We start from the raw sequence: 27921 nt of genomic DNA on the forward strand, positions 1-27921 counted from the left end.
TTATTCACACAATATGTGTTTATTAAAATATTTCACATCAACTATTTCCATATAGAGATATATCAAAGTTTAACAGCGAATTACGAATAAAGAAGTCGTTACCAATATAACATTTGTACATCAGTTTGGTCAATTTTTGTGTTAAAATATTTGGTATAATAGCTATAAATTCATAACTACAAAAAGTAATTAGTATAGTTGGAAATATGATATATCAAAATAACCAGGCTCTAGAGCTAGCTGAAATAAGTTTACGATAAACATTTCCGATCTAGGAATATGACACGTATTAACCATACTACCTAGTAAGTGATTCTAATACCATTAATTACACACAAGTTTTGGCCAGATATCTTCACACCACTTAAAAGCTAATGAACGATTTCTTTGTTTCACGTACTACTTTACATATAAATTACACAACTAAGTTTTATATTTTATTTTAGTTTATATAATCTATACTAAAACAATGAAATTAATAACAAAAATCTTTTAACACTCAAATGTAAAAGTGATACGGTAATATAATAAATGGAATGCAATAATGTGATTGATAGTCAATTAAATACTATATATATAAATAGTTTTCCATTAATAAAATCTAACAACACAAGCTTTAAAGTCTTTGACTTGCTTTATGGCACATTTACTGTAGACATTTATAAAACAGAAAAGTTTTAGTGCACTAAAATGTATGTACATCCATACAAAAATATTTATTGTTTAAAACTTGAATATATTTCATGGGGCTATTTCCTTTTTTTAAATCTGTTTTAGTAGAAGGAATTATTCAATGCTAATGAAATAACATTTTGCCCTATATGATCTTTATCTCAAAATCCATTCCACGACATCTCAAAATGTTCGCAAGATCATATTACAAATATTCTTTTGAGAAATCATGAAAAAGTTTTTAAGTACTTATAAGTAGAATTAATTCCTCGGCAAACCAGCGAGCATAATTATTTCAACTTTTATGAATATTTAGATATATAATGGCACATTTAGAACACACTGAAACATTTTATATTCTCGTAAAAAATTACGTAATGTAAACAATTATAACTAAATACATCAAATGTATTATAAAGTTATCCATTTTGTAGACATAATTTATCGTTTTATATACCTAGAAAAAGAGTTTAAACAAAACATTATTTATTGTCAATTTACTACATGACACGAGATTCGCACTCTTTTTGCCAATAATATAATCAAACACATTTTTTTTTTATTTCCAAGACTGATAACATTACACAAACATTTTATCTAACAAACATCGTAGAGTCACACAACAGATCAATTTATGCTATTACATCAATTACGTTATTGTCCTGACATATAATAACGGTAACGTTATTCGAACACAAAACGGTTATTAACCGTTATTTTTCAGCTGGACGTTTCGTCAGTCGTTTAATGGTCGACCTTCCCTAGCTCCGTGAGTTCGTGCGCGGACGCGACTTCCCGGTCGTTCTGGTGCGCGCGCGTTTTCTCAATATCACCTTGTGACAATGACGTCACTATGATGGCACCCAAGGCATCGCAAACCACATTGATTGTTGTGCGGAATCGGTCACTGTAATAGAACAATAATTTGATACACATTTATTTTTTTTAGTGTTACTTTAGTAATCTACAAAGTAAAATTGATTGATAGCTGATATTTATGACTATAAAACCTAAAATTTTCTGTACTTTTACTTTTTACAAAAACACCTGCACAAACTTTACATAGATAAGTAAATTTAATGGTAGATAATATATACATATACATAAAAAAATTATCATAAGTTTTAAAAATAAAAACAATATTCAATAAATATAATAATGGGAAAATGTAAAGCTCACCCAGTTAATGAAATAAATAATATTAATTAAAAAGTTTATAATAAGTTTATAATATCAAACAATTACGATCGAACTCTAGAATGAAGTAAAATTACTAGTAATCAAAAGGACGACGCCAAGCCGAGTACTCTTGAATAATTGTAAAACTGTATTTTTTTCTAATTTGCCAGCAAACAATAAACAGTTTTTATAAGGCAACGACGACTTTAGACGAATAAAGTAATAAAAAAATATTGGATAACAGTAACTGTCTAAAACATATAATTAACACCTAGATGTTGCGGAATAATATATGTATATAACATGATTATTTATTTATTGATTATCTGCCAGGAATTCCTGCCAGGAGCACGCCGTCTTTCTGGCAGGGTAGGCATAGAAAACTGAGTGTCGAAGGTCTCTATATTTACATATATTTCTTGTTTACATATAGTTCCCAGAACTCGTTTCATTCAAGCATGTCGGTTCTGGAGATTCTATGATAATTATAAGTAAAAGGGTATTTTGGTGTACTCACAGTAGCCAGTCGACCGCGAGGATGATGGAGACATCCTCAGCGGGTAAGTTGACGGTATCGAGCACCATCACCATGGTAACCAAGCCGGCCTGCGGGATACCTGCTGCGCCTATACTAGCCGCTGTCGCTGTCACACTGCGTAGTGAAAATAAATATTGTTCACGGGTCTACGTAGTCTAGGGGCTTATTATAAATAAAAAAAAATATTTAGGTCACGTGACTACAGACCAGTGTGTTCTGTATGTGCTTTTACTGCCAATTTGCAGAGCAGCTCCTTTTAATTTGTATAGCTGTAAAGTTTTAAATACTCATAGTAAGTCGACAGAAAGAGTGGAAAAGGAATTGTTAGTAATGAGAACTATCGACTCCATTGCTAGCAATATACCACGTCGATTTCGTCGAGAGGAACTCAGGGGTCTTTCCTGGACTGGAAGTCGATGGTTTCCAGGAAGAAATAACTGAAAAAATGAGCCATCTGACTTTTTGATTTCTATACCTATCATCTCCCACTAGTGCCCCGCCAGCGTATACCGCAATGCGGTTACCATTTCATTATCATTAAATTGTTTTTTAGTCGTTAACAAAACTCACCTGACAGCAACAATTTTCCCAAACGACATCTCAACTTTCCTGAGCTGCGCGATGAAGATAGCGGCGACGGCCTCATACAATGCAGTGCCGTCCATGTTGATAGTCGCTCCGATGGGGATCACGAAGCGGGTGATGCGCGGATCCAGGCCCATGTCGTCACAGCAGCCGATCGTTATTGGCATAGTCGCTGAACTGAAATCAGTGACGTCACGGATTTTTATCTTCTATTTTCAACTATTACAATACTTCAGTAAAAAAAAATATTTTTATTAATTTGCTAATGGTGAATAATAATCACCGTGAGTAGTGTTAAGTTTGGATTTGACCAACTAGATTAGTACTACATAGAAGCCCTCATTCATGAGCGCGGTTCACGGTTGCAAATAACAAAATTAGCCGGGCAATTCTAATTTACTCTTAAATTAATTAAGATTGTGCTGGCTATATTTATACCGCCATGTGGTCCCGGCATACAATTGGCCACCCATTCATTTCCTTCATTTAAGAGATGACTAAGGGAATTTAATGGTCGAGGGATGGGCAGCAGCGTCCCTCTTAAACCGTCACCAAAATCTAACTGCGATTGCCAACCTATCTGCCAAGCGTGGTGACTATGGCAAAACTCCCCATTAGCGGAAGTCTATATTCGGCAAAGGACAATTAACGGCTTTTATGGTATGGTATGGATATATTTAATTGAATTTTAGCGGAAGTCCATATCACTGTAATTATTTGATTATTATATATTTCAAACCGAAGGTTTTTAAATTGTAGATTTGGCTTAATATAAGTCCAAGGACATTCTAAATAATTGAATTATAAATACTACATGAAAATATAAATATCTTTAGAATTATATCTATTTAATTGACATCCGAAACAGAAGACATATACCTCGAAGCGGTTCCAAACGCCGTAGCCATCACTTGTCCCATTTTGGCCAAGTAACGGCACGGCAGCTTCTTTGTAGCTAGTATGAAGAGGATACTCAGAGTACCGAAACCATGGAGGAACAAGCCAAGGAGGACAGTCATGAAGTACAATCCTAGTCGTCCAACCAGCTCCGAGAACGACTCAATCTCCATGATCTTCGCTGTGACTAGGAAGAAAACGCCCAGCGGGGACAACCTGAAATAATGAAACAATGCTAATATTAATCTTGTTTTTTTATACTACTAATATTTTTTTATGGGTGATAATGGAATGGTAACTCTGTCTTTATTATCAATAGTAAAACAATGAAAGTTGAGGATGAAATAGGTCATAAAGATTTAACCAAAATTATATCCAGGGGGAACCGCGTAGTTTTCGACCTTGTAGGGATATACTCTATATTGCTAGCAATGGGGCTGTTAAATCCCCATTACAAACAATCCCTTTCTCCCCCTCTAAAATACTACTAGTAGTTACAAAACAAAACAAATTACTACGTTATTTACCACTAATAACAGACAATCTGACAGCAAGAGGGAGGAGGTAGTAACTGGACTAGCGACCCTATAACTGACAATGCTTTTTAATGAATCAGTGAAAACGGAATATTAATCCTGCCTGCGCTTTTGGTTTACTCAGTCAGGGTATCAGTCAGATTTGATAGGTGAAGATAAAGCTGGGTCATTAAGCTCGCCGTTATAAATTTATCATTAAATTAATTTCAATGATTCCCAGGAAGTACCGCATCAGGAGGTTGACCTGAGTAAACTATTATATTACTAACAATTATGCATGTAGGTATATATTATAATTATCTAAAGTAAGACGTTTGCCGTATCGGTCCCGGCATAGAATAAGCCACCCCTTCCTTTCCCGTGGGTCGTAAGAGGCGACTAAGATAGGGCGAGGGATAGGCAACAGCGTCCCTCTTTAAACATCTCCAAATCCTAACTGCAGTTGCCAATCAATCAAAGTGGCAACTACTGGCAAAACCAAGGGAGAGGTTGATGTTCAGCAGTGGAAAGTTATAGGCTGATATCATGAAAGTAAGGCATATTCACTTCTCATAAAAGACTGACAATAGCAAAATTACACAGGCTAATTTAATATTAATCTATGGTCACGCAAAGGACACAGGTTAATTAATTGAACTCTGACTTCACATTTTGTTACTTTCCTCGTTCCTTTATTTGACCTTTGTAGGAATTTATCATTGTTCATATTTTTTTTTTTGTAAAACAAACATATTACTAAAAATACGAGATCAAATACTTGACTTAATGTAGGAAACTCAATTATTTTTTTGTTTTTGATTCATGAAATTTCTGTTCTAATGTATTTTATAGCATAAGTTAATTCTTAGTTTTACGTACTAATTTGATTTTAACTTGAATATGGTACACTGAGGGACATAGTCTTCATTTTATCCCAATTATGTAGATATATTCACAGGAACAGTTAAGTAAAAAAATTATACATATATATGCAGACTACGGTAACCGTTTATTACCAATACTTGTATGTGTGCAGTAATATAAAAAAATAGTAATAATAACATTTTACACTTACCAAATGACCCATCCAGTAATAATCATCATAGCTTCAGACAGGGAATGGAAGAAATTCTGCAGCGGGCGACTCTGCTCGCCCATTTTGCCGAGCGTGATACCCAGCACTATGCTGAAGCACACCAGCCCCAACACGTTGCTGCCGCTCTGGTAGTCACCCTCGATCTTGTATGTCTCTAAGTTACCTGCAATACCATAAACATATTTGTAGAACTTAATCATGCTTGATATTTAATTAATGGTAGTGGTAGGCTCGCCCTCTGCCAGGCTGGATATAAGAATATGAACTCTGGCGAAATGTAGCGTTGTCGAATTTTATATGCACCATAATATAACGACCACAGTCGACAAATGCCTTTGATTAGCCCATTGGGTCTTTTATATGATTGTGAATATAATTATTAATTTTTTATATTTAATATAAACATACATATAATGCCATTTTCCTTTTCTCTTAGAAATTTATAAAAATACTATAATATTTTAAATTTTACTCTGTGCGCTGTAGTTTGGTGTAAATAACAGTTAACATTTTGACACTGGTGGAAAAGGAATTGTTGGTAATGCAGTCCGCATTGCTAACAATATACCTTATCAGATCGACCTCCACGTGGTCCCCTCTGGAAATCGTCGTGCTGAATTCCAAATGTATTCATCACGATGAGCTAACAGACCTGTCTTTTTCATTCTCACCTATCATCCTTCACTGATGCCCTGCTAGCGGATATCGTTAGCACAGGCGGGATTGCTATTCCATTATCTTAATAGTATAATAAGATGTTTACAGTAGAAGTCATAGTCATTAGTAATATTTTCATATAACACAAATGTTTTGATGAAATTCTATAAGTTACTTATTTACTTTCTCTATCTATCACTTGCACCATGCTATAACGCGCATTATGATAATTATTTGTCTACGAACAAAATAATATTATAAATTTAGAGTAAATAGATATATATATAATCTAAAATATCTGATTATTCAAATTATTGATATATTCAAATATTATTGTAACCTTTAATCGCTCTGGGGTCTTTGCTGTCGTACACCAACCTAGTTCTGTATGTTGCGATCGTGGCCTGAACGATGTTCTCCGGGAACACATTTCTGAAATTAACAACAACTATTATTATTAAAATAATATAAGAAAATCATAACAAAATAATTATTGACCAATAGAAATATTTCGAAGGAAACGGGATCAGATTCAGTATTTTCAATGGCATACCGGAGCTTTTTTCTAAATTTCATTACGAGAGTAAGAGACTGATTTTTACATTCATAAAAAATAGTAAAGATTTACTTTAAAAAAAAAATTACAATACTCGTATTTCTGTGTACTTTCTATACACAGTAAAATAATATATCATGTCCAAAAATAATAATGTAGGGATTATGGTAACTTAATGATTTATGAAAAGAACTCGGAAACTCGGAAAGATAAAGCGAAAAAGGAAATTACTTGTGTGCCCCAATTTAAAAACTGATCCTCCTATAATGTAACTAATACCTACTTATTTATTCAAATACGCATAATATCGCAACACACACATAGGCTACTTTTTATGTTAATAAGTTATAATGCCCCGGTTTCACGGGTGAAGTAGCGAGTAAAAACAAGTATTATATAACAATTAAAAGCATCATATAAATAATTAACTAACTCAGGTCATGAAATTGTTAATAAAAACTACTCATATTATCCCAAATTGAATGGTGTTTTAACAGTATTCTTGTAGGTCCTACTTAACCTTACTTAACTTACCTGGTTTTATCAAATGTCTACGTAAGAGTATATGTTATATTATATGTGACGGGGAAATTAATGAACTCACTGTGTTTTTACCGTTTCCGATATATTTTTTTAAACTTATGTTCATTTTTAAGATAATCATTTTAAACATTTATCTCTTTAGATACAATATTCTAGAACCATCAGAGATACTCGTAATTTGTATAAGAATTGGTAGAAAAAAAGTATATTCAATTCAAATAAAGTTCTGCATACCCATGAACTGAAATAAAAATTATAACAAATAGATGATTTTTTGGAACATACGTTCTATATAGATTCAGAACTGTCACATACACATGTTTACAAACAAATGAAACTATTTTCTTGGCTCGTTTTTATGATTGCATTATCAGTCTGTTAGTACATGAGTGTTTTTTTAGTGGGTGAAAATGGAATGGTATCGGTATACACAGGTGAGGCACCAGTGAGAGATGATGGGTGAAGATAGGTGGGGTCAGGTCCGTTGGCCCATCGTGACGAATTCCATAAGAAATAATCCACAAGGGTTTCCAAGGAGAACCGCATGGAGGTCGACCTAATAGGATATATTGCTAGCAATGGGGCTGTTACACCCCATTACCAACAATCCCTTTCCCCCTACTACATGAGTATATTATACTACTTATACATCATAGACGCTATCTAGAAATGATCTACTTAATAAGTTTTCTTTCTTCCGCGCGTTCAAAGTCATGGGCAAAAGCTAGTAAATAATCCTCGTTCCTCTGCTAATTCGCCAAATGGAGGCCGAATGTTTTGAATAGGATTTAGCCGCTAGTACTTAGGTAAGTAAAGCGACCCCGATTAGCCAGTGAATGATTGAAGGCCAGCTGCTTCCGTTCCTATTGTATTTTTCCAATTCAATAAGATTATCACACGTGTCAGTCGCATCGAAAAATGTCATATATTATATCATAATATACTCGTACACACATATATATATATATATATATATATATATATATATATATATATATATATATATATATATATGTGTGTGTTTCATTATCGATTTTGAAATAATTTTTATATAATATTTATGTTTTAGCGATTATAATGCTCGCGGAAGACAGAAGCACTCATTACACGCATATGGATATAGTGAAAAATTATTTGTGGGAGATTTTAAAGCCTTATTTATAAAAAAAAAATCTCACACTTATAAATCATTTAAAATAAATAATTAGCCCTAAAGACTATGTTAAATTGATTAAATATTACATTATTCTTTATTTCCCGTATTTCAACCTTCACAGACTTTCCGTTCGAAAAAGATATGAACTATTCTACAAATATAAGGAATTAAGACAATGTGTATTTGTGAAAAGCTTATAATGCTTCGTCGATCCGTTAATAAGATTCCGTAAAATACATTCTTCAAATCAAATGAATTATTATCAAAAGAACTCTTCGTTATCACCGCATCTTACTATTATTTCTTTGTATCAATTTATAAGCGGCCCCTACACGTAACCTGTCATGGTACCTTTTTAATATAAAGATTTTATACTTAGAACTTAAAGAGATCCTTTAAAAAAGCTCAATTACAGATTATATTTAATGTCTCACTTCTTAACTTTTTCTTAACGTTGCATCCTCTTAGATCTTCTTGTAAATAATTGGACTTAAGCTAGGATAGTAGTGTTACTGTGACTAATTTTATATAAAAAAATAAACATAATGATTTCGTTTTAAGTATTTAACTGCAAAAATAACTACATAATTATAAAAGGACTGTGTATTTCTTATAGAAAGCACCAGTCTGCTAAATTATGATCTTACAGAATAGGTAATTTTAAAAGTTTTGTGACATTTTAGAAAGTGATCCTCCATTAAGATCTGTCTGATGCAAAGATTTCCTAATAAATCGAGTTAGCGACCCGAAGCAAAAAACTGCCAAGGAGACTCAGGATATTTATTGTCAATTTAGGGCTGACACACAAAAATAATGCTACGTTGTTAAAATGAACCGATTTTTGGCGATGCGTCATCGATTGCTTTTATCTTTTGTTCTATCCCCTTTCCGAACTCGTCTCAAGCAATTATTGGTAAATCGATTAGAATTATTTTGTTTGATTCCACTGCCATTAGTATGTGTACAACTTCCAACATTTAAAGATTGACTACTATTATTGTCTGTAGAAGTTTTACGACCTTCCATATAAGTGACCAATCTTCGAACATTATTCAGTCCAAGCACATTTTGCGACGCGTGTTTCGCCCTAAAAGAGGCGTCTTTAGGAAAATAATAATAGATCGCTGCTCGGACCGAAGTGTTGATCATTCGACGTCCAAACTGCGAATCGCGCCCGATCAAGAATCAAGCAATTATGCCAACACTGGCATCCGGCTCTCAAGTATTTAACAAAACCTGACCCATAAAATTTTGAAGAAACTTGAGGAAGGATTTAAAATTCACCAGAATGGTTAATCTTGTAAATTCTGATTGTGATTTGTAAATACAATAGGTTTTTTTTATAGGGTGATAATGGAATAGTAACCCCGCCTGCGCTATCGGGATACGCTGGCGGGATACCAGTGAGAGATGATAGGTGAGGATGACAAGGCAGGTCAGTTAGCCCATCGTGACGAATTCCATTAGAATTAACTACGGCGGTTTCCAGAGAAACCGCGTGGAGGTCGACCCGGTATAGTGTATTACTAGCTTTGGGTCAATTAGACCCCATTACTAACAATCCCTTCCCCCCTAAATACAATAAGTTAGGTCTAGGTAAAGAGTAAGTAACAGCATGAGTAGTTCTTCCGTTCAATAAAATTATTCACTAATATCATATAATTAATGTAAATTTTATTATGTTATTATTATTAATATATTTAATATATGTAAATATTAATTTGAAATTCCAAGAAAATTACATTTATTGACAAGTTAAATCATTTTTACCTATGTATTTATTATATAAATGATAAAAGTGCCCAGTGAGGCTCGAAACAATAGAACATACATAAAAATGTCATGGTAATGGATTTTTGTCCCATAATTACAGACTAATATATGTTCAAAGTACGCTGCCAAAAATGATTTCAAGTGACGTATACACCTGGCATTTTATTCTGCGCCAATCTACCGCACCGCATTTTATTGGATTGATCTTTTACCTAGGGTTGACAATTATAACTTTATTCATGTGACAAATTTCTATCCGTAATAAATATCTTCCACAAGAATTTGCTCTATTTATCCCAAAGAACCTTTCTATATATACTTTTACTTCGTTTCTTCAATCATTCGTCAGAATTCTTATAATACTAATTGATACTGACAAAACCACGATATATTGTTAGTTATCCTATTATAATAATATTTATGTTTGTAAAGCTATTATTTTATTTATCTTACATAATACTGCACACTTTTAAAAGAAATTTGGTACGCTGATGGACCATAACACTTGAATTTACATAATTTTTACATTTTAACATAATTCATGCGGAAAAAATCGTAGGTTACATTAGCAATTGCTAAAACCAAAATAGTCTAAAATAAATATAAAACAATACTTTTATATATTACTCCTAAGAAAAATCCTTATGGACAACCCTGATTGTAAGTATCTAGGGCGCTATATAAATAGCGCGCTGATGAAGACTGACGAGCAGGGAACCGCCACCCGTGTCACTTCACTATGCAATTGACAATTACGCTGGTAACGTCTTGTTTCACGAATACATTGCTTTATCACAGTGAGAGTTAGTAGTTAGGTATGCAAGTGAAACCGTAATGTATTTCATTCGTTATCAAACGGAAAATAATATCGAGTGTCAGTACAATGCAATTATAGCGAGGTGTTAGAATGTGCAATGAATTGAACGCAATTGTCGATTAAGAGTGTCATGTAATACCGTAAAATTGTCATTGCTTGAATACGTAACGTCATTTAGCCAGGGGGAAGAGATTATGAGTAATGGAGATTAGTGACTGTATTACTAGCAGTGTACCTTGTCAGGTTGACCTTCACACGATCCCTCCGAAATAAATTCGTACAAAATACGTCACAATGGATCAACTGACCTGATTTCATCCTCTTTTATGGTCCCTTACTAGAAACTCCACCAGCATATTAAAAAGTTAAATATTAGTCACTTATATAAATATAAATCTATCTAAATAATTTAAAAATTTTATTAGCTACGTGCACCTTCTTTATAAGACAGCCATTTTTTTTTATTTATAGTAAATAAATTGTGCATTTTCATAATGTTCCTCCCGCCGTTTTTCCGCTAATTTTATTTGTTATCGTTTAATTAACAAACTTTCCACTTAATAGCTTTTTTTTTAGTATAATGGTAATTCATTCGCGGTATAATTAAATTACTTTTATTGTTTAGTTCTATCGTAACTTATTTTTACGGTAGTCTACGTAACAAAATGTATCTTTACTTTTGTGTTAGTTGAGGGGCAACGATCTAAAAATCTAAGATGTTTCTAAATAATATATTTTGTTAAATTCTAATCTGTTATAAATCTATGTATTAAAATTGAAGATCAGACCATCAGGTCATAGATCAAGCACACATTCAATTTGCTACTGTTCAATTGAAAGTCAAATGTGCATATATTATTTTAATACATAATGACACATTTACCCTGACTGATTTATCAACGCACAACAGAAAAACCATCCATTCACCAAGAACAAATTTTCAAAAAGTTTTCTAAAGATAATAATATGTACAAAAATGCATATTTTACATTAATTTTACATTAAGTTGTCACCATAATTAATATATTGTATACTTATCCTAATTATGGAATTAATATTATAAAATCATAAATAATTTATTCAACAACTGATGGCCTGACTGATAGGAAGTGGTAACCGCCACTTATAGAAATCACAGTATCCCATGGTACATTGTGATGTCTATTGTATACTCATGCAATCCTGAGGCCTAAGAAATTAAATAAACGTACGCGTACAAAATCTTTTTAGAATTGTCCGGTTGACAAAGGTATTGATTAACCAAATTAATGTAACCTATGCACTTCTCTATGCCAAATAAATACGTGAATGCCAAACTTCATGATGATTAGTTGTGCCGTTATGGCGCCAAAAACTTATAAACAAACGTATTCACTTTTACCGCAGTTATGCAACTTATTTACTTTTTAATACTTTAACAATTATTTATTTATCTCTTTTTTGTATCAAAAATAAAAATATACAGTGATTATTAGAAAATTCAAGTGAAATACAATAGCATAGGTTCCCCCTGGAAACTATCATGGTTAATTCCTGATGAATTCATCATGATGGGCTAACTGGCCTGTTTTCATTCTCATCGATCACCCTTCACTGGTGCTCCGCCAGCGCATACCGTTAGCGCAGACGGGGTCACCATTCTATTTTCACCCATCAAAAAAAAATACAGTAGCATAAAGTACACATCAAAATTTAGACATAGAAGTACAAAAGGCGATCTTATCGTTATGGCAATCTTTTACAGACAATCTTTGGTTAAAGCATATTGTAGTCTGTTTTTTTATTTAATACGGTTAATATTGTCTAACGTGATAGAGATTTTGCTTAAATATCTACAGTAGATAGAAAACCAAAAATAGTTAAACCTAATATTTATATAAAAAATTTAACACATTGTCTAAAAAAAAATAAAAATAGCTGATAGATCTAAAAATATGTGTTGGACATTTTGCATGAAATTCTATAATCCTACATTGTGTTTATATAAAATTGCAGCGGTTCATTGGCTTAATTCCACTAATAAGTGTTGCATTGCAGTTTAATTTCGCCATCCGGCTTCCATAATGTCGAAATAGGTTATTTCATGTTTCACAAATGCACAAATGCACCGAATTCAATTAATTTGAAAATTATATTATTATTATTAGCTCAAGAATAAATTTGTTTATTGCCAATATCTTCTGCCTCACTATTTTTACATCAAATTCAATCGTGTAATTGAATTATTCCGTAAAGTTGACTTCAGTATAGAAATACAAGATTGCAATTAGTAGAACAATTAGTAGGACATTGAAATTTACGTAAAAATCAAATCATTTGTAGAGTGAAACGAAGGTGTCAAAGAGTCCTTAGAACACACATCACATATGAATTGATTATTTTTTTTATAATACTTAAAATGACAAAAAGCTGATAACTTACCTGATAGAATATGGTATCCGACACCTATATACATGGATTATACAATATATAATTATATATACATGTATATATATATATAACTATATAATCCAAGTGAATAAAACAAGATATATTATCTAGGGGTAAAGCTCTTGGATTTTCTGCTCATATCTACGTCAAAACTAGTATTACCTGATCTTAATAATAATAAAAATGATAAATAAATTCAATAAATTTAATGAAATAAATATGGATGTATAGAAAAAAATATTACACCTTATGAGATCCAATAAAGTGTCGGACGTGAGCGTGTCTTTGGTGACAATCTTGGTGGTGGTGGTGTTTGACTGCTTGAACGCCTCAGGGTCTTTACCAGGCTTGATTGTTGTCACTAACGCGATACCAAGCATAACCGCGCATATCGTCGTCGTCATGTAGTACAAGATGGCACGAAGACCAACCCTGGAGAAAGAAATATTGGTTAATAGGTTTATATTTTATTTTCGACTTTTATGTTTAATTTTTTTCTTTAATTTAATGAAGAATTTAATGTTAATAAATTTAATAAAGTTCCAATAATTTCATGAGTTAAATGAAAATTATGGTGAAACAAATTCTGAATGTAATCACAGAAGAGGGCCTATCTTTTCTTTTTAGATGATAATGTAATGGTAACCTCATCTGCGCTGTCGGTATACACTGGTGGTGTACCAATGATAGATAAAGTTGAAGCAAGTCAGCTCTATCGTGACAAATTCTTAAGAATTAATCATAATGGTTTCGAAAGGGAATCGCGTGGGGTTCGACCTAACCTAGCATATTATTAGTAATGAAACAGCTAGTTTCCTTTACTAATAATCCTTTCTCTCTCTCAAAAAGGTATCATGCTGGCAAGTAAAAATCTTTAACAGCCAGAATCCTAGCCTTATAATCTAAAGCTGGACTTAAATTTTGGCCAACACATTTCCATCGCAATTCATTGGAACAATACCGCCAGATTCCGGCAATTGTTACACTAAAAAAAGACATTAGATCCTAATACAATAAACAATTATGCATTAAATTATCGCAATATTATTACTATTGACGTTAAAAAAATCAACTTACTTGCCAGAAAGACTAAGATCTAATGATCCAATCGCCGACACAATCGATGAGACTAGCAACGGCACTATTAAGCACTTAAGCATCCTCAGGAAAAGCTCCCCGGGGTACTGGAAGTACATGACCTCCCGCCGAGACCATTCGTAACCGGAGACCCTCAGACCCCAGCCCAGCAGCGTCCCAGCCACTACACCGATGACGGTCATGAGTGTAAGAAGGTTCTCCCGCACAAAGGCAGGACACCCATTTCGCCGGATTTGAAGAGGCATGTTTGGGCCGCCGTCGTTTCTGCAAAATATAATGTCGATTAAATATAAATTAGGTATGGGCGCTCTTTGGTGTAAAAATTTTTACTTTGCTATACACAAAGGTCTATGACGCGGCTTGCTGGAAGATGATGGCTTTACTCTCTACAGTAGCACCCAAACCGCAAACTTTAAATGATCCAAACTAAATTGAAGATTTGGTCTGGAATCTGATTTTGAGATTCTCAAACCGCTATCAAGCAACCATAGTTAATTATTGTTACTTTCACTAATACTGTAAATATGAAAGATAATAAATAAAGATTTTGAATCTCTATATACATTTCGAATGTTTAGATTAGTTTTAGATAAATCTCCCAACGAACCTAGAAGCCTCTGTTTTTTCTCTTTATATAAATTAAAAATAAATAAACCAAAATTGTATTGACCTAATTATAATAAACTAATAAAGAATGCAATGTGTTGTCTCGACAACGGCACCGCGACTCTTGTCTGGTTAATATTAGGTAGTTCGAGTGGCACTTGGCAGACGCTAAATACTATTGTAATCTTCGTGTGACCGCGTGACTTTCTAGCTCATTGATATAACGTGCTTTGTTTTTGTGAAGACATTTGCATTTTTCGTTTACTTCTTTATTATAGACGCCTATTTAGCGAAACCCATAATTTGATACCATAAAAGAAGATATATTTTAGTTACTATTGTAAATATTTTAAATAGTATTCTATTTAAAATTTAAAAAGGAGGAGAAAAGTTAAATATAAAAGTGTATGGATAGTAAAAGAAGTCGACAATCGAAGAAAAGGTAGATGGACTATGTGAAAGTTATATTCATAAAAGAGAAGTGAACTGAAATATGACTTATTTTGATGATAGGTCTTCTTCTTCCACAAATTTTTAGACCTATGCATTTGGAGTACATACTGCGCTGACCATAAATAAATGGGAAAAGGAAAGGGAATTATTACTGTGGTAACCATTAAATACTAGGTTTCCTATCTAACTATACCACACCTTATAATTGTTTCATACATATATACATACACATCTGTCTCGTCTTATAAATGTTTCATTTTCACCGATATCACTAAGGAACGAGTTCTACTTAATTGGACAGTATTTTAGTATATGTTACGCGATAGTTTAGCCAACTTTGTACAAATTTCGATTATTGCTTTTGAAATCGACAGGTTTTGCCTACTTCCGTGTTGATACCATTCTAATTTTGTTACGATATTTTTTTTTATTTTTGAATAAACCTTTCAATGGTATTTGATATTGCGTTTACACATATATTGTTTTACATATATTATAAAATATATTAACTTCGATTTTATGAATAAAGATTATGTCATATTATTATTCTAAAAACAAAAGTTTGTAAAGATGGATGAATGGATATTACTCTTTCATGCAAAAACTATTGAATGGATCTAAATAAAATTTGGAACAGGATAGATTATATCCTAACTTAACACATAGATTACTTTATGTACTAATTCACATGAGCCAATCAATCAAAGCCATGGAATATAGCTAGTATAATGTAATTTGTGGATATGGAATCTTAATTATGTTATAGTAAAAGTAAGTTAGAGTGTTGGGAGGAAGATTAGGCGTTATTAGGTTTGGCCTATGGTCCCGGTATAGAATAGGCCACTTTCTTTCCCGTGAATGCTGTAAAAGCCGTCTAAGTGAGAGCGAGGGATGGGCAGCAGCGTTCCTCTTAAAACATCTCTAAAGCCAGACTATGGTTACCAATCCGCATGCCAAGCGTGGTAACTACTAGCAAATCCTCCAAAGGGAAGGCTTATGTTCAGTAGTCGACAGTTAAAAAGCTGATATGATGATGAAAAGTATGTTGTTGTTCTGCAATTTAATGTTCTCTTCGAGTTACTCATTTGACCTCGCAGGTTGTGTTATGAGCATATCTACGAGTAACAATATAACCACAGGAAAAGAATTAAACTATTTAGGTTACAAATACAATGAACGATCTCTGGCAGATCTCTCGATTCAATGTCAGTTTCATTTACAACATACTGAATCCTATATAGAATTGGTAATGAATGTGCATTAAGATGAAAATTAAGTTTACAAACAGCATTTAAGATCTTGTAACCAGAGGAAGACTTTGTACAATAGTCGTTAGCTTGGGCACCTCTGTCCTATTCGTATTTCTACCGTAAAGCAGTTGTGTTTGCATGGCTGTGTTTCGGTTTGAAGGGATATGTCAGTGAATTTACAGAGTACATAAGAATAACACGTTATAAGTATTATGGACGAAACAGTATACTCTGTCATGTCCATGGTACTGCTCATGTCTTTAGGCGACGGTTACCACTTTCTATCTGGTAGACCGTCAGCTTGTTTGTCATTCTAAGTTGCATAGAAAAAAAGGTTATATTAATTTTGTCACTATTTATGACGTGGTTTAAATTGGAGCAAACAAACATAAATAATATCAATTCACTCTAGCTCCGAAAGACGATAAGTAATGAAAAGAGTAGCAGACGCCTTAAAAAAATTAATTCCCTGTTGTTCCAATAATAGAGAAAGAAGCAAAGCTCTTAGTGCAAATAAAAGGAATAGTCACCATATAGGGATGTAATCACTCCTGTTGCCATATTATTCGATAGGCGAAGCAGAAGAAATAGAAAAAGAAGGATTTTTTTAAACAACAAATTCTTATATTAGATATAACATATGAATTTGAGTACATCTGTCAATTGCCTAGTACAGATGTCGCCGGGAATGTAACACCTAACGCCTGAATATATATGTGCCGTGATCCTTTATTGAAAGTTTTTTTGCTAACAGGCGTGGCGATAACATTTGTATATGCGTGTAATGCGCCTGCGCACGTGGGATCAGGCCACGGACTGGTGGAGCCCCCGCGCGGATGTTGCCGCGGAAATCTTTATTTAGTGGTATCGCGATCAATCCGCGACTCCCCTCTGTCGCTCACACGCACTAACTGGCTAACTACACGTACAATGATACCTGTATCTTAGAATGAATTTGAAGTAATTATGTTCGAAGTGTCCGTTATTTTTAAACATAATAAATTACTTATTTATTAAAAAAAACAATGTACATTGTATCTGAAATTATGGATGATTTTACAAATTCATTGACAAAGAATGTTATTTCTATTTAATATTTAACCAATTGAAAAAGGTGTACTCATTTTTTTATATATTACGCGATATTTTCATCAGCTCTACGTAATGATTCTTTCTTTACATGGAAGGGTTGACTCCCGTTCGTATCAAATTGTCAAGACTGAACTAAATTATTTTTCATATAGAAAGTACATACGAATATAAAAATTATATTTTTATTAAGCGACCTGACAAACGTTGCTTTAACCCCTACATCTACCTGCCCGATTCATAGTTTCTTATCAGGATAAAAACTATCCTAACTCTTAAAGGAGACTTATAAAATTTAATTAAAATCGGTTGAGCTGCTTTGGAGGTTAAAGTTTTATATATTATTAATTTATTATTATATTATTATTATTATCTTCATCTTATTTACTTCAATGTAGATGGCAACATTGACAAATTAAATTAAAATTAGCATAACAAATTCAATTGGATGAGTTACAAGTTTATAATTATTTATATCGACTTTAGCCATATAATTAACTTCGTGGTTACCCGATTGAATTTGGACTCGATGAAGAAGGGGAGCTAATAGAGACAGGAGCACAAACATTAATTTTGCCATGCATCGAGATAAGCTGTCGCCAAAGGTCAAACTCCTTCATACAGACAAATATTCCCACGATTATATTATTTGTTTATGCAATTTAAAAGGGAAAACATATTTACAAAATATTAAAAATCTCTTACTTGCATCTTAATTTATTTTATGTTTTTTGTTTTCTTTTATTTATTTAAATTTGCCGTGTAATTTTGGAATAGAATGGACCACCCCCTCTCTTTCCATAGGTGTCGTAAGAGGCGACTAAGCGAATTCAATGTTCGAAGGATATGTAACAATGCCCATCTAAAAACATTACCAAAAGCTAACTGCGGTTGTTATCTACCTGCCAAGTGTGGTAACTAGTAGTTATCCTTTACGGACAAACCTCCCTTTATGGGAGAGGCCTATGTTCAATAGTGGACAATAAATCACTGTTATGAAGATGAACGAATGAATGAATATGTAAAAATCCCGTGTCACGATTCACAATGTTCGTTCACGCTAACCTTCGACACTGTCCACCTGGTTTAATGAAATTTTATAAATGTATAATGTTTGCTCTAACTTAAGAGGCACGATAGTTTTTACTGTAATAAGTGAAGTCAACATTCATTATAAGGCAAAATGACTGTTACCATGTAAATAAATGGAAATATATTAATTTTAAAGATGTTTTACATTAATTGGAGAAAATAATTATGCTGAGTTACAGCATACGGTAGAATCAATATATTTCTACAGAAAGCATATGTATTTTAGCTATGCAATAGTTAGTGATACTCATATTACACGGTGGCAGCTTATCCGTGCTTACCCTGATTCCCGTCTTTCATGAAGCACACAAAGAGTGGAGTTGGCAATCGACCCATATCCTAAGAGATTACATCTAATAACGCATCGCATCTCTATTGAGCGAGCTTTTATAAAGCTTATACGACTTTTAATACCTATTGACAATCATTTATATTTTATTTTTTGGGTCAATGTACTACACTAAAAAATTATCTATTATAGTTAGGTAGCCTTGAATTAATTAAAAAAAATTGGTTTGTAATCCTAAATGTTTAATATTTTTTATGCAATGTAAAATGGCAAACAAACTTACGACCCATCTAATGATAAGTGGTAACCATCGTCTATAAATATGAACAATAACATAAATATAATGGAGTATTCTGTGTCGCCCATGATATTCCCATGCGTTACAATTTCGAAAGACTAAGGCATTATGCCTCTGTACCCTGTAAATTCACTGCCATATCCCAGCCTTCAAACCGCAACACAGCTATGCAAACACAACTGTTTCACGGTAGAAACACGAATGGGACAGAGGTGCCCAAGCAAATGACTTGCACAAAGTCTCCCCCGGTATCTGATATATGATATCTGATTCTTCATAATATATAGTATTATAAAAAGTTCATACCTTTGATAAAGCCTTGATATGGTAAAACCGATCAGGCCAAATAATTTCTATAGTAAATAAAAACCCTTGGAAATAATCAAAGTATTTTTTGTGAATTTGGAATTTATCTTCATAAGTTCTTGTCGTAAGATACATTCCATATTTCATTAAGTGCAAACAATCAGCAGCATCAACAGATATAAGTGGAAATCTACTTATGTGTCTGATATACTTCTCTACTTTATATTATTTTCAAATCTATTTAACCTACGCGGATTACATGCAGCAGTCGGCAATATAATTACCGCAGGTTTTGTTACATATTGTACCTAAATGCAAATGGAATGGTGAGCCCATTTCATTATTGTAACTTTTTTTTTTATTTATTTACATTTTATTGTACACACTAGTAATAATAATACACTTACTGTCATAAGTCTAAGGACGACTATCAAAATAATAATACCTGATTAAAAATGTTAACTATCGTGTCTTATAGACATAAAAAGTATTATGTGTCTCCCAGAATATTGTGTCATGACATTATTTACACGTTGCTATTATTGAAGACTAAGGTGTTATGCATGCATACGCGATAATTTAAAGTCCCTTTTTAATATAAAAATATTCTTATTAGTGAATAGCAACAGTGATGTACTAAGAGAAATAGAAATGTTGGAAATAATGTATAATTATTACATAATATCTATTTATTATACTGTTGCAGTAGATTAATGAAAATTTTTATACTCAGATCTGTACTTACATTATTAAGTATTAAAGTACGTTATGCTGAGTTTATGGGTCTGTATTCATAACTATATTGTAACAAAATATATGTAAAACGAATTTATTTAAATATAATAATAATGATTGTTTCATTTACTCTTCTAATACAGTTGTCTGTTATGGTAACATTTATGTCTTTATTTATGTATGTACTTATTTATGCATATATATATTTATACATTTAATATATTATGTGTATATTTATATAGTGTATTTAAAAATTATATGTTTATAATATATATTAAGTATTACTTTTTATATTTCCTCAATTCAATAATGCACCGTCTACTCATTTCTCGGTTTGTCCAATGGTTGACTGGTAGAAAACACCGTCCGGTGGTAAGACCGCCATATGCACATACATAGTTTCACTATGCATTTAACTATAAATAAATAATAATCAGTAGTGTCTGTTAAATGAAGTATATTTTATATTTAATTTTATATTTATATAAGCATTATTAATATTGTATTGATTGTATTTACAGTTCATTTGAACTGTAATTTTAATTTATAATTTTTGTAATGTTATTATGTAGTATCTAATTCTATACAATGTATTTTGTGCTTTGAATAAATAAATAAATATAATGAACACTGCACAGGTTTTCAAAGTCACAGCTCCAATCCACATTCTACACCATATAAAAGCGCACGCTTTTTACCGCGTTAACCCTATTTACCTACCTACAGTCGCACATATTTTCACATGCACAATCGATATTTGTTTCTGTAATTATGATAATTACAGATCATGACTGTTTTGTATGAAGTGTCCATGGTGTGCTTACACGTAATATTTGGTACAGAGAAGGATATAGGATAGAGTACTTTTTGTCTCAGTCAATCAACATACCCTGATCACTCGAACAAAGCGGCGAGTAAAATTTGTCTTAAAGAAGAGCGTTTATTATTATTGATGTCTCAAAATTAAAAAAAATAATAAAGTAGGCAATAGTTTCTTATATGTGTGTGTATATGTATATACATGTGTATAGTTTTTATATGTAGGCATTAATATATAAATATTGTATAAATATGTGTATGTTTTTTAAATGTTTGTATTTTATCCTAATTAGGAGGTTACCATTTTATCCTAAAATATAAATAATTTTATTTTTGAAACCGCCATCGAGTATCTCTACACATCCTAAAGGTTGACTAGTAGAGAATGCCTTATCTTTATCAAACTTAAAAGCTTTTTAATACATTAATTTTTTTCTAATAGATCTTATATTATATTAGCATATTTAATAAATGTGAACGATGTGTACTTCCTATTTTTCTAAAAATTTTATATATTTTCAATTCTGTAATATAGAATAAAACTATAAAGTACAAATTTATACAGACAGATACTTTATATTTTCGATAAGATTTACAAACACTTTATAAATAATTTTTTTTAATAAATTAGTTAAGAAATGACAAACTTAGGCAGTTTTAAAATAATATTAACTGGGAAAAATTCATATATTTCCCCGCATTTTAAAAAGTGTAAAATTACCCTTCCTTAAAAATATCATATGTTGCAAACATAAATTCGTTTAGTAGTTTTTGAATAATTTGCAAGAAAATATTTTTTTTTAACTTTTAAACCCCAAACCTAATTTTGACTAGTGGAGTCAAAGACCAACCAAGATGGACTTTTTTTACAAAGTTACTACCGTAACCTAACCAAATAAGTAAACCAAGTTTCAAGTCTAAGTTTTCTATGACAACGATCATATCGTATTTTGGTTGGACGCATACATAGATAGATACTATGAATATTTTTTTTATTTCATTGTGTTATTCCTTCGAAAAGGTAACATGCTTTTAATTTTCCGGGTTTCGTAAACTTAAAGCCACAGCCAACTCTTATAACATAGTGTTTTCTCGCTTTGTGTATGTATGCTAGTAGAATGACCATAGTATAAATAAGAATATATATATTACGTAATCAGAAAATAAACAAAACAACATTGAATTAATTACATAATTATTATACATATAGTTAAATAAATATAATACTCTTATTTTCAATCTAATTTAATAATAAAAAAGAAATTAGTTATAATTGCAACTTGCACCTTACTTATCTCTTCTCACATCATCATACATGTCAGACAAACCCATCAGCTCTCTAATGAGATATTTATTTTATTTATACTTTTACACACATTAAAATATGTATACAGAACGGATTCAATGTGTAATGGAATTCTCTACCAGTCGACCAAAATGGTGGTGTATTGATCTGACAAAATCAATATATTATACTAATTCGAGGGAAATAAATTATGTGGTTCATGATTAAAATATGAGAAGAAAGATGGCCGCGTTGAGAAACTTGGACGAAGCGCCTCACGAGTGGGTAAGAGACGCACCACAATTAATAATAGATTTTCCTAAGATATTTTCATATCTACACTAACCTCCTGTTGTGCCAATAATTTATTTTCATATAAAGTTGCATCCAGCTGTTTTAATTAAGTAAAGAAGTACTTTTATTAAAATGTTGACGCTGGAAATTGTTGGTAGTTCGTGGAGGTTGGAATTTATCTTCACTTCATACTTTAGGTCTTTATAAGTTTGAAAATAACTATACTTATTCCACAGAAGAGAAAGGAAATAATGAAAGAATTAGGAAGGGATTCTATTTTTCATCTATTTTAATCAATATATTCCGATCACGCGGACGCAGTCATATGTAAAATCTAGTTCATTATAAAGTTCATACGTTCATATACATATATCATATAAGCTCTTAACTGTCCACTGGTGAACATAGGCCTCCTCTATAAGAGGGGTTTTGTTAGAAGTTGCCACACTTGGCAGATGAGTTGACAACCACAGTTAACCTTTAAGTTCCCATAGTTGCCTTTTATGACACACACGGAAATGAACGGAAATATACGGCGTAAAGTTTATATAGTCAAAATGAATAAGTCGGTAACACTTGTTGGAGCTCACTCCGTACTCCCGCGTACGCACGCACCACCCGCCCTCCCACTCTGCTATTACTATTAGGCGGTCGCGTATGAATGCGAACCGTACTTAAGCATAACCGCTCTACGCCCACACTTTATCGGCATTTTCATCCCATTTAGGTAGTAATAGTACTACCAAAATCGTTATAATTAAATAATATAATTGTAATCACTATAGACTGAAATGTATATAATAATAATAAACTCTTTATTGCGCACAGTAGAGATGTATACAAGGAGTATTTATACAGAATGTGCATATACAAAAGGAGGCCTTATCGCTAAAAGCAATCTCTTACAGACAATCTAATACATATAAATAAATAATATACATAAATAATATACATAAACATATACATACATACATACATAACTGGATGTGATCATTAAATTTTGTAGTATTACTACGTTTATCACAGATGCAATATAGACCACCCAAGGTATTGTAAAACTGTTTAATAATTCTAAAAGTCACAAGCAGTCCTAACTCTCAAGTCTTCAACTTCAACTCTTCAAGTAAAAGTCACTTTATATTATCGCAGATATAAACTATATTTACGAAAAATGTACCTATTTAGGTACATTTTTCGTTTTATGATTAGATAAAATCGCAGAACACTTGTCTCTCATGTCTCTAACATATAATCTCTAATAAATAATCTTTTACATTTGTCTATATATTATAAGGTAACGAAAAACGATGTATTTAAGATTCTGATACTGAACAATTAAGAGTTTGGTATACATTTTGTTTCGTATATAAAAATTGCATTCTAACTTTCAAAGACGTTTATCAAAAATATGCTGATACGTAGAAGTTTGGGTTTGTCGTTAATTTATAAACTAAATCAAAAAGCTGTGTAGTCTCCGCATAGAATGAGCCATCTCTTCTTTTTCCGTGGATATCGTAAAAAGAAACTAAGAGAATGGTCGATGAATAGTCAGCAAAAAACAGCTTAAAACATCATCAAAAGCTAATCTGCGGTTGCTAATCCGTCTGCCAAGCATGGCAACTACTATAAAATCCTCCCAATGGCAAACTGCCATAAGAATTGGCCCTGTTCTTTATGACAGCCTATAGGGGAGGCCTATGTTCAGCAGTGGACAGATAACGGCTGAGACGATGATGTAATGATACTAAATGCTTGAAGGTAAACGAGAACTGTAGCTCATGAGTGCGTAAAATACCAGAAATATCATCATAAAGGCTTTGCTTGTAACAAAAATCTTGAGTCAAAGTATTCAGTAATTTCGCACTAGACTGTGGTATTGTCTCGTTGCATAATCATTCTAATACATTACCCAAAGTATAAGACATACTACATCATTTAACTAGGCGCTTAATTCTTTTTTAAAGCAATTATATTTGTTAAATCTCCATAGACTGATTGGAAAGTAATTCTGATTAGAATAAAGGATATTTTACTGAAATAGATTTTTTTATACCACAAAGGTAGCAAATAAGTATATATAGAAAGAAGAAAGAAAATATATCTTGCAGAAGCCCATACCACTGGTTATTATAACCAATAGTTTTTTTTACAGTTTGGGCGGCGAACTGTTAACACTAAGGTCCTAAACAGGGATCTAATAATTTGCCTAAAGATGTCTTGTTTAAAGGTGAAAGACGTGTCGCAAAACATGCGCAAACAAAATGGTTGTCGGAGATTGAAATCTGATATTGAAGGTTGTGGAACTTCTAGTACTAATAGTGGTGGTCAATCTTCAAGTGTTGGCAGTCACACCACATACAATGATAGTAAAATTAATCAAAATAATTCTAATCAAATAACCAGTAGAATTAAAGAGTATTTGGAGAGGAGGATTTGATTTTTTTTTATTGTAATATCCATTGTATTTCATTATTAATTGATCATCACAAATAAGCTTTCCCTTAGGCCTCCTTCATAGATTGCCACAAAGAGATTACGTGCATTTATTAACTTGCTGCTAAATATTTAAGGTTGTCGCTAAATCTTATTAAAGATTGTTTTGCATTATGTTTACGTAACACCTTCCTATTTCTTCTATGCTATCTTTAGGGATATTATATATATCTTTTACAAATAACCTAATTTCTGATTCTATCAAGAAACTCCAAGGTTTTCAATGTTCGCTGATATACTTAGAGTTTAGATATACAGCTATCAGTGTGACAATATTTCAATTCCATAAAATATATAATTAATACACGTAGGGTAAAGTACACACTAGGTTTTTTTAAGGGCTCTTTCCTTCTTAAGGTATATCAACCCTATTGAATCCTATACTAATTTCTCAAACAGTAAATTATTTACTTTGTCTACACACGAAAAGAAAGGATTAATAGACATCAAGATAAAAACTTTCATTTTCCAACCTATTAAAAGTATTTAGATTATGATGACTTCTTAAACTGATAATTCCGAAAGCTAACCAGCAATCTACTAACCTTAGACTTACATTCATGTATAAAAAGCATAATAAAATAAACATATAAACTTCTAAATTATAGACAAATCTATGTATACGTATATACTATGATGATTTGCCATCGCCAATACATCAGCGTAAACAAACGAGAATAAAACTTTCGCCTAACTAGGCAGAAAAGTGAATTAGCAATAGAAATGAATTACTGTGTCCAATGCAATTGTGCCAACGAGCATATCCGGCCATTGCCAAGGCGAAGCAACCGACAGAATAATATAGATATGCCGACACATTCACATGAAGATTACACTAAACGTCAATTGGGCGAAAGGATTCGACGGGGACTAGAAGTCCCATTGCTAGCAATATAGGGTCAGGTCGACCTCTATACGTTATCTTCTGGAAATCATTGATTTTAAATTTTAATGAATTCGTCACAACATAGGTCAAACGATTGAGTAAATCCTCGCCTCATCCTTCATTGGTATCCTTGTTATCTTTCCACTTCTATCTAGCAAAAAGGAACTAACTGTCCAACATGGAGTAATAAACCTTCAAGCATCTTTCCGTTCGCATTCATGAATTTTATAATGTAAATAATAGTAATCTCGTATGTTGTACGCTAACTTAATTCTTACTTAATTCACGCAGTACGATTATTAAATAATATTATAAACATCATTGATATTTTTAATAGTAGCCTGCCAAAGATACTAGTATTAGAAGCGGCTCAGACATATCTAGAGTCGGCTTTAATACTTTTATTATAATTTTATATGTAAGCACACTAGATTTATAACATTGATTTAGCTTTTGCTGTCATAATGTTGTAATTATTTTTATGAATAAACTAGTAGACAGTATAAAACGATACGTTTTAAAGAGCGGCTGCATTTTTTTTTTTTTTGCTTTTTATCGTAGTGTGATGAAAAGTATACTATAACCTGCCCAAGAGTATAAACAATAATTGTACCAAGTTTCGTTAAAATCCGTCAAGTAGTTCTGTTTCTATAACGAACATACAGACAGACAAACAAAAATTTTACTGATTGCATTTTTTCAGTATTGATCACTAATCACCCCCTGATAGTTATTTTGGAAATATATTTCATGTACAGAATTGACCTCACTACAGATTTACTATAAGTATAGGTCATAGTTTTGAACTTCAATCCGTTGCCCAAGATCAATAATTTGGACGGTTTTAGCATAAACCTTATAATGGTTAGTGACAGACCAGTGTCAGATGTTAAGAGGCTAGAAAGCCTTCAATGACTCGTGACAAAAACTGGGAATAATGATTTAATTAAATACTCTCCGTTAATCAACACCACCCAAACGGGGTAAAATAACTATATACACATAATACTATGCTAATACTTATATATAAAAACGTAGATATAGTTATTAGAAATTAAAGGAATAAATCAACCGGTTATGGGCTTTCCCATATTTTTCTTTCTTTTATCGAGGTTCGCTTCGCTAATCTGTCACCTCTTGTCTATTAACGACATTTCAAGCACCGATTTAGGCAACGTTCAGTGTGCCACGTCAATTAATTTCTCGCAGTTACCACCTTTTAATTTGATCACAATTTGCACTGTCAATTAAAAATGAAATCAAAGCTCAACAAGTAGACTGCGCAGTATAACCAAATTTAATTATTTCAAAAAACATATTTCTAGAGAATAATTCTAGAACACGCTCACCTTATGCAATAACAGATGTACTCGCCACCAAGGAGCGCTAGTACTTTTACTTTTCAAGTAATAAACACTGCATAACTGAAATCGTGCACCCGATAGCTCGCCGGCGTGGGCGGGACGTGCGACGCGATCGGCTCTCGGGATCTGACTGATCAAAAGCCACTCTGT

General features: G+C 32.4%; 1 protein-coding gene across 1 annotated transcript; it reads right to left on the minus strand.

The window, feature by feature from the left end:
- LOC113521912 (excitatory amino acid transporter 3) lies at positions 1-27917 on the minus strand. Its single transcript, XM_026907576.3, has 9 exons — positions 27757-27917; positions 14492-14776; positions 13661-13846; positions 6480-6571; positions 5462-5645; positions 3854-4087; positions 2960-3151; positions 2369-2503; positions 1-1579 (listed from the first exon to the last, which is right to left on the minus strand). Exons 2-9 carry the CDS (start codon positions 14755-14757, stop codon positions 1417-1419), a joined length of 1452 nt encoding a protein of 483 aa, XP_026763377.1. The 5' UTR covers positions 14758-14776; positions 27757-27917; the 3' UTR covers positions 1-1416.
- Positions 27918-27921: the final 4 nt, after the last annotated feature.

Source organism: Galleria mellonella, unplaced genomic scaffold (assembly GCF_026898425.1).
Source record: "Galleria mellonella isolate WM207_F2 unplaced genomic scaffold, CSIRO_AGI_GalMel_v1 utg63, whole genome shotgun sequence".
Taxonomy (NCBI): Eukaryota; Metazoa; Arthropoda; class Insecta; order Lepidoptera; family Pyralidae; genus Galleria; species Galleria mellonella.

Excerpts from the sequence above, each read along its gene's own strand:
- LOC113521912 (XM_026907576.3), bottom strand. The coding sequence starts at position 14,757 with ATGCCTCTTCAAATCCGGCGAAATGGGTGTCCTGCCTTTGTGCGGGAG. Across the intron at positions 6,572-13,660 it reads ACTTTATTGGATCTCATAAG|AAATGTGTTCCCGGAGAACA; the intron begins GTGTAATATTTT and ends TGTTAATTTCAG. Across the intron at positions 3,152-3,853 it reads GCGTTTGGAACCGCTTCGAG|TTCAGCGACTATGCCAATAA; the intron begins GTATATGTCTTC and ends CACTGATTTCAG.